Consider the following 12,221-nt stretch of genomic DNA (forward strand, 5'->3'; position numbering starts at 1 on the left):
CTCGCAACACGACTCATAGTTAGTCGGGACAATTCACATTAACTACCAAATCATTACCCAAAAAAAAAAAAAAAAAGATATGACCTACCCATGTCTGTCGTAACCCAAAATTGGTAGATCTTTAACCATTCAGAAAACTACTACTTGAGATACTAGAACATCAACGCCCACCAGAGAAAATGAATCTGATCCTCCTAGTCCTAGGCTCCCATTGCAAGGAGAGAGTATCCTTCTTGTCAGATCAAAAGAAACTAGAGCAAGCAGTGCAATCTGCCCCAACAAAATGAAACAAAGCGACAGAGCAAACAAGCTTGATACTTGCTAACTGAACCAGGAGTTAACTACAACTATTTTCTCTTACTTTTGGTGAGGGACACAGGAAATAGAATTTGCTTATACTTCAAATGAACAGATCTAGCATCATTTGCCATATTTACTCAGAAGCTGAACTTCGCTTGTCTCACATGGGGAATTTCTGAGGAACACTATCAAAATCATCAAAATCAAATCTCTGTTTCTCCCTACCGACCTGCATAGCAAGTAAACACAAATTAAATTTAGAGAAAATTACAGAGTTAGTGACAGAGGATTTTAACAAAGTCTCTACCTTTGCTAGGTACATAGGATCACATGACATAAGTTCATCCATAGAAGTCAACTTTTTCGACAGCACCATAATTCTGCAATAGAAAACAAAAGGCATACATCACTGCTGTTTCAGATATCTTTGTATAGCAATTGATAAGAACACTAATAATAAGCAGGATTCACATATTGTTGGTTCTTCAAAACATACGTATGCAGGGTGAGAGATGTCTATGACGAAGAGTATCATAAGTCGATAGAAAAACCTCATCCTATGCACTGGATGAAAATTCTTTACCTCAACCTACTATCAGTAAATGATGCAAATTTCAATTCTTCTCCTATGTATACCCACTTCAACTACAAAATTTCAATATCACCCTCCCCTTACCCACTAACTTTAGAAATGCTTCCTTGTGTGGGCGAATGGTGCAGATATACACGTGATGGATGGAAATCGTTATCCCTCTATACACATCATATCATCCAACATTATTACCACATGCAGAAGATTAACCTCATTCCAAATCTATTGGGAAGTTCTGATTAAACTGTATTTTAGATGCCAATCAGTATTCAGTAGCAGTCGCCACCACATTGAACAGAAAAAATGACAGCCTAGTTACAAGAAAAAACATAGACTTGATTCTGAAAGTAATCTAAAAAGGAATATGAGAACATATCAAGTTCTTAAGAGTCATAGGCGTAATTATTAGGATACATCACCTAATGAGCTGCTTAAGGGAAATTAAATTCTTGGAAACTCGATTTCCAATGACCAAAATAACATTAGTCTCACCTCTTGATTGATGAATCGATGTGTTCAATCATTCCACATGTTTTATACTGCTCAGGATCCTCCAGAAATCTAACCATACCATCCTTCTGGTTGATCGTTGCATATATCTCACCATCTTCAATCTGTAACCAAATGCAAAACATCAACATTTCAAGATTCAGCCTTGAAGACTAACACAACCCAGTAGATCTCCACCTACCATCTGAAGCACATGCATTTCTGCCTCTTTAGGGCCTCTTAGCTGGACAGTGTTAGCAATATCATGGAGGGAGAGTGTTAGGTATGTTTGAGTTAACCGCTGAATATTGCGCTTATACATAGAAGACACTACTTGCATCACTAATCCGACATTATTGTCCTGAAAATAAGGAAAGGATTATCGAAATTTACACCTTTCACCAAAGATAGACTCTCATGAGGAGTATGAGCTGAGATACCAGATAAGAGAGCCTTACTATGCATCCATGCTTTCATCTTAACACCTCGAAGATAAAGAAATGCACCAGTGTGACCTCAGAGAACTTACAGTTTCAAACTTTTCCTTGTTTGTCTGAACAAATGTTTCAAGCTCGGCGATTTTACCACTGCCATAACTACTTGCCAACTCCAGGTAGGGCTGCTCAAAAGGGAAAAATAAACAAATAAGCAGATCATACCAGGTGTAATTTTCCCCAGAAAAGCGGAAGACTATTTAGACAGACAATAATTATAAGTAAAAGCCTGCTCCTAGCATAAGAGGTGACAAATCTTAATATAAGAAACAAAAATAGAATTCCGATATCCATAAAGGTTAACAAGTCAGAATTGCAATGCGGAAAGTGAAAACCAACTAAGCAATTTTAGCAGACAAAAAACTTAAGAAAATGTATGCTTACTAGTCCTCCTTATAAGACTTCATAAAAGAAACGTAAGATTCTCCCGATGTCATTAGCAGTTAATAGGCCAGATTACAACAAAAATAAAAATTAATTTAGCTGGTATTTTGAAATACACTCACTTAGGTTTTTTGTGTTCCAAAACAAAACAAAGGCCAGCAATCTATTTTTCTTGCATTAACTGCCTAATTAACATCTTGGTAAAATTTGAATCACACTACAGCAACTAAAATTACATGCAATGAGTATGTCAACAAACCGAATCATTAACTTAAATGTAACATTAAAAGGAAGTGCATAAGCTTGTCCATGTTATATTCTACACAAGAAGAGCATACATGCCAGAGAATTGGCCTAGATCTTGTTGTCTGCTCAATCTCTTTCCAATTATACCCTAATCAGATTTCTACCACTCTCACCTATGATTTTTTTTTTTTTTTGATAAATCAAGTTTTTATTGTATTAATCACCAAGATAGCGCCAAAGCATATGTACTTGTGAACGTAGAATATTCTCGGTCTCCTGTCAAGCCTATCCAAAAATGAGTTATTCCTTTAAAGCAAAAAAATAATTAATAAAACACAAGGAACGTGTTAAAGGTCTTAAGTCTCTCATTTCGTCCAAAAAAAGAATGGCAGACTAGCTCTCCGTGCTGCTTTATTCCCGCTCCCGTTATACCTCACCCTCCAGCTTGCTATAGCTTCTAAGAGACTAAGACTACCTTTAGGAGGGCCACTGACTGTCAAATAGAGAAAAGACTACTGCCTAAAGCTGTTGCAATACCAACTCAATAATGATTTGAAAGGAAATCTCATAACTTGAACTAGCTATACATACAAGCCAGCACAGTTTTCCTAAATGCCATGAGCCACGAAAGGTGCCACTTCTTCAAGCTCCTTAATTTATTTTCATCAGTTTGACTTAATGTTGTTAATTTGAAAGCTCTTGCTGTATGTTCTCGTTTCAATTATCCCCACTAATACCGATTTAAATGCAATGCTTATATTTTGAAACATCACCCAGATCAATACATCATTTCTAATACCAACTGTGTGTGCTCAACAGATCTTGCATTATCCAAAATCAAACGAGGAAAAAACACAAATTCCATTCATTGTGCTGCGAGCAGATCATTGCTACTTGGATCCAATGTTTGCACAATGACATAATTACCTGAGCGTAGGTCTTTAAATTCCTTTGAGCCACGGACGAAGTGTACTTCGGAAAGCTAGTAGAGAACTGCCAGTAGAAGTAAACATCAATTTAATCAGGACAATGAAAACCAGGCAAGATGAACAGCACAAACATGGTCCCTCAGATTCTCTTTCTTTTATTGGTGTGTGTGCGTGTGTGCAGAATGACGATGAGGACGTGAGGTGGATAGGTGGTGTTTACATGAGATTTTCTAAAACATGTTTTCATATCCAATCTAATCACCAATCAGTTCTCACTACATGGCCTAGAGCCCTAGACTACCCTAGGCACCAAAATGATGACTCTTTCTGTTACACCTAAATAAGATACACGAGCAATCGTACCATGTCTTGAAAAAAGAAGGTTATATTTGATGCCTGCTCCATCCTCAGAAAAGAAACCCACATAAATCTTATAAACTGCCCTCCAACAGAGATGTCTCAACAAGATAGTATATTGCTCACAGGAATTATTATACAATTTAAAGCAAGTAAAAACAGTCGCAAAAAATGAACCTGCCCAAGATGAATCAGTGAAACCAAAATGTACTTTTTGTAAGCTTCAACGGCTATTGCATTCAAAGTAGACATAGGTGCTGTCACAACCTAAAAGCAAATATCAGCAAGAATCAGCATAACTAACAGTCATATTCTACACAAGGCAACTTGAGATTATGAAAAAACAAAAGCAAATACCAATAAAAGAAATTGGAACGAGAAAACAATCACATACATTGTGTAAGAGTTCCAATGCTTTGCGGAACTGCTTTTGTCCAATGCAAACCATCCCCCTGTTATTATGTCAAAATTATAAGACATATCGACAACTGTAAGACATAAATCCATAAATATTGCATGAGTAACTAAAAGATCATGTATTAGGGAGCATTAAATTATAAATGTTTTAAGTAACTCCGTGTCATTTTCAAATTGGTGCATTCATTGTGATTCACATTCCTTCTCAAACCCCACAGTCTCCCCCTTGCCATGATGCACTTAAATGAAGGACCTCTAGTAATGGTGACATCAGCAAAACACATGATTGAGGATGGGGGTGTTAAAAGCTTTGTTGTTGAGACTTGTGGAGCTACACAATGTCAAGAGAGACAGAGGTAAATAAGTAATTCCAATATCATAGCACATCCAACACATAATTTAAGTTAATGCAACAAAGCCCAAAGCTGAGAATGACAAACCCATTTTGAGCACTATTGAATTCTTTGGGAGATTGTTGAACCAAAAAATATTTTGGGAGATAATTGACTGAAGTACATCATTTTATCCTTAGTAGACGGGGCCCATTATCCACCGTGTTCAGAACCGAGGGCCAGAAAAGAAAAGGGGAAATTTTAGCAAGAGGGAAAGGACACACGAAGCCACCACAACCGAAATGAACTCAAAGCTGAAGCTACTGACCCGTAGTAACAATAAAGGAAAAAATCCCGTGGCTGATCAATCTCATATATGTCATCCTCCAGCACAGTGATTCCGGTTTTATAGCACTTTGCTAATACGCAAAGAAGAAGAAAATCAGGATGCAATGTCGTCAACTGCTCAGATGAAGATTGCAGTTTGCGAACAGCAGTCAGCATTGAAGCCACACCACGAATTGGAGCTTCCAGCAATATAACTTGATCCTTAAACCTTTTACAAACAGAAATGACTGGAAGCACAAAATAACGGACAAGCCTCAATATAACTCATTCCATAAACAGGAATATTCACAAAAACAACCTATTGCAGAGATCAAAGGAATTTACATTTATCAGGCGCCAAACGAATTTGCTCTGCAGCACATGAATTGATAAATCTTACGACAGAAACAAGCAATTCATTAACTTGCTCCTTTGCAGCTGGGAAAGACATGCACGCCTCCCTGTTATAGTTAACAAACATAACCATATGAGCAAAACACACTGGACAAAGTACAAGGGTTAATTTCACCTATAGTCACTCAACTTTTTGTTTATTGCACAAATATCACGAAACTTTTTTTGGTAACAAACAAAAAGAACAGTCAACTTTGCCCAAAGTATCACAGAAAGTCACTGGACAATTTTTTTGGCAACCAAAGAGTCATTCAACTTTGCCTAAGTATAACATAAAACATCTCTTTTGTTACCTCCAAATGATTTTCTGTGACACTTAGGCATAGTTAAGTGACTTTCTGGTTACATAAAAGTAGTATAGTGACTTTCAGTAAGAACTCTAGTTTTAGCGACTTAGTGCAATAAACTGAAAGTTGAGTGAACAATGCCTGCAATATTGCTGTTAAACACACACTGCGCACTATCCCACAGATGGTTGAATTCTGTGATAATATAGATTACGTAATCAACTAATTAATCAAGTCTGCCTCAAATCCAAAATTAATAAGGGAATCCTCAAACCCTAAAATTTGGGAACAAACACATAGTACTCCTAACAGATAAGGAGGAAAAAGGGAAGTTTACAGGATATAGAGGAAGCCGAGGGAGTGAGTGTTGGGGTCAAGTTCAGCGAGCGAAGAGAGCAGACGAGCGAAGTCGGAATGGAGAAGCTCTTCCGATTGTTTGAGGAAGTTGTGAAGCTGAGTTACGTCTGATGCATTGCTCGATAGCCCTTGGATTTGAGCCACCAGTGATTCTACTGAATTCATGTTCAGATTCATCTCTTCTTACCAACGAGCTATGCAACCAACTGATCAAAGGACGATATCAGCGGATTTTGTTTTTTAACTCTGTGATTTTAAGCTTAAGTACCGAGGCTACAATTGGGCCTAAGAAAGGATTTTTTATTTTTTATTTTTTATTTTTTATTTTTTTATGTCCGGAGTGTTTCACAACAACAACAAAAACAATAATCCAATAAAACTTAATAAGTAAGGTCTAGATGCGTGTATGCAGACGCGAGCGGACAAAGAGCCTATTTTCAAAAGACCCCCGACAACTATAACTTTCAAGAGAAACCCTCGACAACTATAACTTTCAAGAGAATACTACTTGATTGACTATTTTTAAGCATGTACAGAACTTTTATCTTAATAACATAATCTTCAAATGGTAGATTGTTGATGAGAAATGCTAATGAAGTGGTAAGTTTTTTATTTTAATAGAGCAGTTTTGAAAATATCTTCTAGAATTTCCTATAAGAACATCTATACAAGCTTTGCATAACTATCATTTAGAAAATTAACATATACTCATAAGAATTTGCTTCTAGTTTGACAGTCGGCTAATTAGCTTTTAAAAGCACAGCTAAAACTTTTTTTTGGTTAAAAGGGATATTTATATATAACTAGTTAGCAAAAGACATTATACAGATGAGGCATTGTTTGGGTACTGGAGTACTTCTATTGCAGAAATATTTTCTAGAATTGTTTCCATATTACAATCCACAAAAAATCTAACCGAATCAGTTCCTAGGATGTCTGCCCAAAATACATCATTGACAAACATCGGAGGAACTGGTAGAATACTAGATCTGTTCAAAAAGGTTGCCTTTGCTGCTTCCTTAGCTAAAGCATCTGCCACCCTTTTCTGCTCCCGGTAAGTGTGCTTCACCACGACCCTGTCCATCATGCATATTAATGACCTACATTACAAATTATAGGATCATAAGTGAGGTTACCTGTCATTAGCATTTGGATAATTTCAGTTGAGTCAGTATTGATTTCAAGGGGAACCAGGTTATTTTGTTCCGCAAGTTGGAGTCCTTTTAGTAGGGCCTTCAATTCTGCCATAGTATTGGTTGTACGGGGGATATTCTCAATAAACCCCATTATCCAATCTCCATTGTGGTTTCTAAAAACTCCTCCTACTCCTCTTATCCCTGGATTCTTTTTTGCTGCTCCATTTGTGTTCAGCTTGTAGAATCCTCTTTTTGGTGGCTCCCATTTGGTTGTGATTTGATGAGTTATCTTAGTGGAACCATTTTTCGTCAACACGAAGTATTCAGTGGCTTTGGAGATGGTGTTGGAAGAGTTGGTAAGTTCTTTTTTGTTGTTAAAGAGATTGTTGTTTCTAGTTAACCAGATGTGCCAGAAACATACTTTCCCAGAGAATGATGCTATTAAAAGGCATATTCCTAATTGAATTCCAGGTTGTTGGCCACTGGAGGACAGAGAAACTTGCTCTCTACTGTCTATTTTCATTAGAAACTTTGGAGAGGAGGTCATTCCAAAAGAGTACTGCATTAGTACACTCAAAGAAAATATGGTCAATCGTTTCTTGGCCATTGTTGCAGTAAGAGCAACAAGGATCACGGTTGACCCCTATTTTGTGGAGGTAGCTCTTTGTGGGAAGTCTCATATGGGTAAGGAGCTAGATGAAGTTTTTTATTTTATTGGGAGCTTGGAGCTTCCAGATCCATTTGAAGGAACCTTCTTCATCTGTATCAAGGCTGTTGGCTGCCTTGCTTAGGAAAGAGTAAGTAGAACTGTTTGAGAAGTAGTCACTAGAAGTTAAACCCCATATGAGAGTGTCCTCCTTTGTAGGATTTGGGGGAATGAAGACAAAGTTTAACAAGTTTAGGATGCTGGGGGGATCTATTGTTAATGTGGATAAGTCCCAAGCCCCTGAATTGTAGATTGAGTTTACCTTGGCATTTACGTCATTCTGAGTTAGAGGGCCCTCAATCAATTCCCTAATTGCCGGATGGTTGGGAATCCAGGTATCATTCAAAAAACTAACCATATTTTCTTTGTGAACTACCCATCTGCTTGCTTTGCAGCAAGTGTCACATCCCTTTAGAATGCACTGCCAAGTAGGAGACGGGGGTACCTAGGATATCTAGAGGTTCTAGTTATCCAATGAGTGTGGCTCATGTTGTAGTGCTTATGAATGAGGATTCTTACCCATAAACTATTAGTATTTTGGAAAGTCCTTCATGGAAGATTTGTGAAAGCTGCTTTGTTCTTAAGGTCAGCTTTTTGGATCCCTAATCCTCCATCACCCTTCTTTTTGTGACCTTATCCCACTTGATTAGGTGCAATTTTTTCTTTTTAGGGGTGGTGCCCCATAGAAAGTTCCTTTGGATTTTATCAGTTTGTTTGGTAACTTTGGTGGGCAGATTGATATATTGCATGACATGACTAGGAATGCTATTTAAGGAGGTCTTGGCCAGCACAGTTCTACCAGCTATGCTTAGGCAGCTTGTTTTCCATCCAGCCAATTTGGATTGCATGTTATCAATTATTAATTGAAAGTCAACACTGGTTGATTTTTTGTGGAAAATGGGGAAACCCAGGTATTTTCCAAAGGATGTGGTGACTTGAATGGACAGAGAGTTGGTGAGGTTCTCTAGAGAGTCCTGGGATATAATGGAGGAGAAGAGAACTTTGGACTTGGTAAGGTTTATTTTCTGGCCTGACTGATCATTGAAATTTTGCAGAATAGAGAGGATAGTATTGCAGTTTCTGTGGTTTGCTTTAGCAAAGAGGGGTGAGGTCATCTGCAAAGAAAATGTGAGATATCCTAGGGTCAGATCTGCTGATACTTATGGGTTGCCACAGATTGTCCAGGAAAGCCTTATCAATGGACCTGGATAATCTTTCCATACACATTATGAAAAGGTAGAGAGATATTGGATCTCCCTGCCTTATGCCTGTAGTAGGCTTGAAAGATTCAATTTTTCCACCATTAACAAGAATGGAGATGGAGGAAGAACTAATGCAGGACATAATGAGTTTGGACAAGCCTGGAGGGAAATTAAAAGCATGAATAATGTCTCTTATAAAGGACCACTCCAGCCTGTCAAGGGCTTTTTCAAGATCAATTTTGAGGATCTTGTTGCCCTGATTCCCTTTCATTTATCTAAAATGAGTAATGTATTCCTGGACAATGATGGCATTGTCACAGGTTGTTGGATAGGAAAACTGGCTTGGCTAGGCTTAATGATATGAGGCAAAAGTGGTTTTATTCTGTTGACAATAATCTTAGTAGTGGTCTTGTATATTATATTACATAGACCAATTGACCTAAAGCTTTTCAACATTGATGCTTAAGGATATTTTGGAATGAGACATAGTAGGGTTTGGTTCATGGTTTCATTCATGGAGATGGAGGAAAAACACTTCTTGCAAAATTTGTGATAGAGTTTCCCACTATGTCCCAGAATTTCTGGTAGAAGAAAGGGTGGAGGCCATCGGGGCCAGGAGATTTGAAGGGTTTATGGGAAAAGATTGCTCTTTTTATCTCACCTAACTCTAGAGGTATGTCTAGTATGTCTCTTTGGGAGTCAGACAGAGTATAGGACATAGTGAGATGACTGGTGGTGGCCATTGGGGCTTGGGAGTGGGAGGGGGTGTAGAGATCTGTGAAGAAACCCATTATGGCAGTTTGGATATCATGCTGATCATGGAGCCAGTTTCCATTCTCTTCTTTAAGAGAGATTATTCTATTCCTTCTTCTTCTATTAAGGGTGGAGGTGTGGAAGAATCTTGTGCTAGCATCTCCCTCATTAAGCCAATTAATCTTAGATTTGAGCTTCCAGAAATCCTCTTCATTTTTGAGGATTAAGTTAAGCTCACTAGACAAATTGGTTTCTAGGTTTAGCAAATAGCTACTAAAATTAGTAGTTAGGGGATCTCTGGATTCCTGAAATTCTAGCAAGAATTGATATCATGCTGATCATGGAGCCAGTTTCCATTCTCTTCTTTAAGAGAAAGGATTTTGTTCCTTCTTCTTCTATTAAGGGTGGAGGTGTGGAAGAATCTTGTGCTAGCATCACCCTCATTGATCCAGTTAATCCTAGATTTGAGCTTCCAGAAATCCTCTTTATTTTTTAGGACTAAGTTAAGCTCACTAGACAAATTGGTTTCTAGGTTTAGCAAATAGCTACTAAATTGGTAGTTAGGGGATCTTTGGATTCCTCAAATTCTAGCAAGAATTCTTCTCTTCTGATGGAAGATGTTACCAAAGGTGTCTCAGTTCCATTTGGTAACAATATTTTGAAAAAATCAGTGTATTGGAGGAGAGTAGAGTGGTCAGAGAAAGCCTTATTGATGATGTTAGGGAAAGATGAGTGGCTAACCCACATTGACTCAAATCTAAAGGGCCTAGTCAGGTTGTTGGGTGATGATCCTACCAGGCTAACTTGGATGGGACAGTGATTAGAGTGGGTCCTAGGAAGGTGCAAAACAGTAGCCTCAAGGTACTGTTTGATCCAATTTTTATTAGCAAAGCATCTATCTATTCTTTCCAGGATAAAAGAGGCCCTATTACTGTATCTCTTATTTGACCAAGTGTATTTACTCCCTTTGTAACCTAAATCTAGAAGATTACATTCATTTATACAGTTCCAAAATAGGTTACTGCGACTAGGGGGTTTATGGGATTGCCCCCAAATTTATCCCTAGCCTTTAAGACTTCATTGAAGTCTCCTCCCACAAACCAGTTGTTTGTGAGATTTTTGGAGATTGAAATTAAGTTCTCCCACAGAATTTTCCTATTAGCTAGAATATTACTTGCGTAGATTGTAGAGAAAAGACATGGAGAATAATTAGGAACTACATTCACCATTGCATGGATACCTTGGGGAGTGGTGGCCACCTCTTCAACACTCACATAGTCCTATTTTCATATAAACACAATCCTCCCCCCAACATGCCTATTGCTGGTGACTGGATAATCATGTCGAACTGGAGCTCCTATGCCAACTTCTTGTGCTTTGCCATTTTGGTTTCAAGAAGGACGAGCATGGCTGGCTTGTGCATCTTCACCATTTCCATACAATACCGCTTGAATTCAATATTGTTACCACCCCTAACATTCCATAAGATATAATTTATTAAGGGAGGTAGGGGTTGGAGGTGGAGACTCTCCTAAGGGTTCCCTGTTCCTTGCGGACACCTCGATGAAGACGGAGGGGTTTTCCTCTTGAGGCTCAAGACTAGGGTAAAATTCAGAAGAGTTTTGATAGGAACGTGAGTTTGGAGGGACACTAAGATCATTCCACACTTGACCATCGATTTGGGACATAGAACCACTAGCACCTCGCTGGTATTGAGACTAAATTCAATTGTGCTGACTAAGTCTAGTAGGAGCGAATCTGTTCGTAGGGGGCCGTAGATTTCTCCTTCCTCATCTAGCGTGCTTTTCTTTTTGAGGATTTCTAGGGCCTTGGAGACTCCCTTTTTGATGTTGTTGAGGGGCAGAGAGGTTCTTTTCTCTCGTGGTGCAGAAGATGATGATATTTAGTGGGGTTGGGGGTCGAACGTTACAAAGACTGGGTCCGCCGTTGGGTCCTCCGTCGCTAGATCAGGGAAAAAAGGTAGGGATTGGAAAGTTTGAAGCATTTGGCTGTTGAGTGTCTGGGGGTCGATGATTGGTGATGCACTATCTTTGTTCACCATCGTCTGCCATAGGAGAGGACCAAAGGCCGCTAGGGCTTTGTTCAATGCTTCCACAGTAACCCTTGCTAGGTGAGCTGAGTTTTGAACAATCATAGTCACCTTCTGGTTTCCCAGGGTGGAACTGTAGGTAAGGCCCTGCCCCTGAAGAGCTACCTCCAGCTAATAAGTCGGTAGGTGGTCCGGTGGTGGTGGCAAAGAGGTGACGAAGGTTGTCGTTTGATCCTTGTCCATTTTTGTGCTTTTTGGTTTTACTACTTTGGGTAATGGGGGGGTTAACTTAAGGACTTGATGATCCATTAACACGCCATTTAGTGCCAAATCTCGGTTAGTGGAGGGGTTGCTGGTAATTGAGCCTGGGGAATGGATTGGGCATTAATTGTGGATCTATTGGAGTTGACGGTCTGTGTCTTTACACCTCAATGTGGGAGGGGTTCCAG

The 12,221-nt window shown here is 38.8% G+C and overlaps 1 protein-coding gene across 1 annotated transcript; it reads right to left on the minus strand.

Annotated features, from left to right (window-relative positions):
* Positions 1–93: 93 nt before the first annotated feature.
* LOC107829841 (COP9 signalosome complex subunit 3) lies at positions 94–6,277 on the minus strand. The gene is made up of 11 exons (XM_016657307.2): positions 5,906–6,277; positions 5,213–5,328; positions 4,869–5,115; positions 4,186–4,243; positions 3,969–4,058; positions 3,433–3,498; positions 1,911–2,000; positions 1,584–1,742; positions 1,385–1,506; positions 608–680; positions 94–529 (listed from the first exon to the last, which is right to left on the minus strand). The coding sequence occupies exons 1-11, from the start codon at positions 6,100–6,102 to the stop codon at positions 461–463; spliced, it is 1,287 nt and encodes a 428-aa protein (XP_016512793.1). The 5' UTR covers positions 6,103–6,277; the 3' UTR covers positions 94–460.
* Between the last annotated feature and the right edge of the window lie 5,944 nt (positions 6,278–12,221).

Source organism: Nicotiana tabacum, chromosome 3, assembly GCF_000715075.1.
Source record: "Nicotiana tabacum cultivar K326 chromosome 3, ASM71507v2, whole genome shotgun sequence".
Taxonomy (NCBI): domain Eukaryota; kingdom Viridiplantae; phylum Streptophyta; class Magnoliopsida; order Solanales; family Solanaceae; genus Nicotiana; species Nicotiana tabacum.

Excerpts from the sequence above, each read along its gene's own strand:
- LOC107829841 (XM_016657307.2), bottom strand. The coding sequence starts at position 6,102 with ATGAATCTGAACATGAATTCAGTAGAATCACTGGTGGCTCAAATCCAA. Across the intron at positions 4,059-4,185 it reads CATTGGAACTCTTACACAAT|GTTGTGACAGCACCTATGTC; the intron begins GTATGTGATTGT and ends ATTTGCTTTTAG. Across the intron at positions 1,507-1,583 it reads AAATGCATGTGCTTCAGATG|ATTGAAGATGGTGAGATATA; the intron begins GTAGGTGGAGAT and ends ATTTGGTTACAG.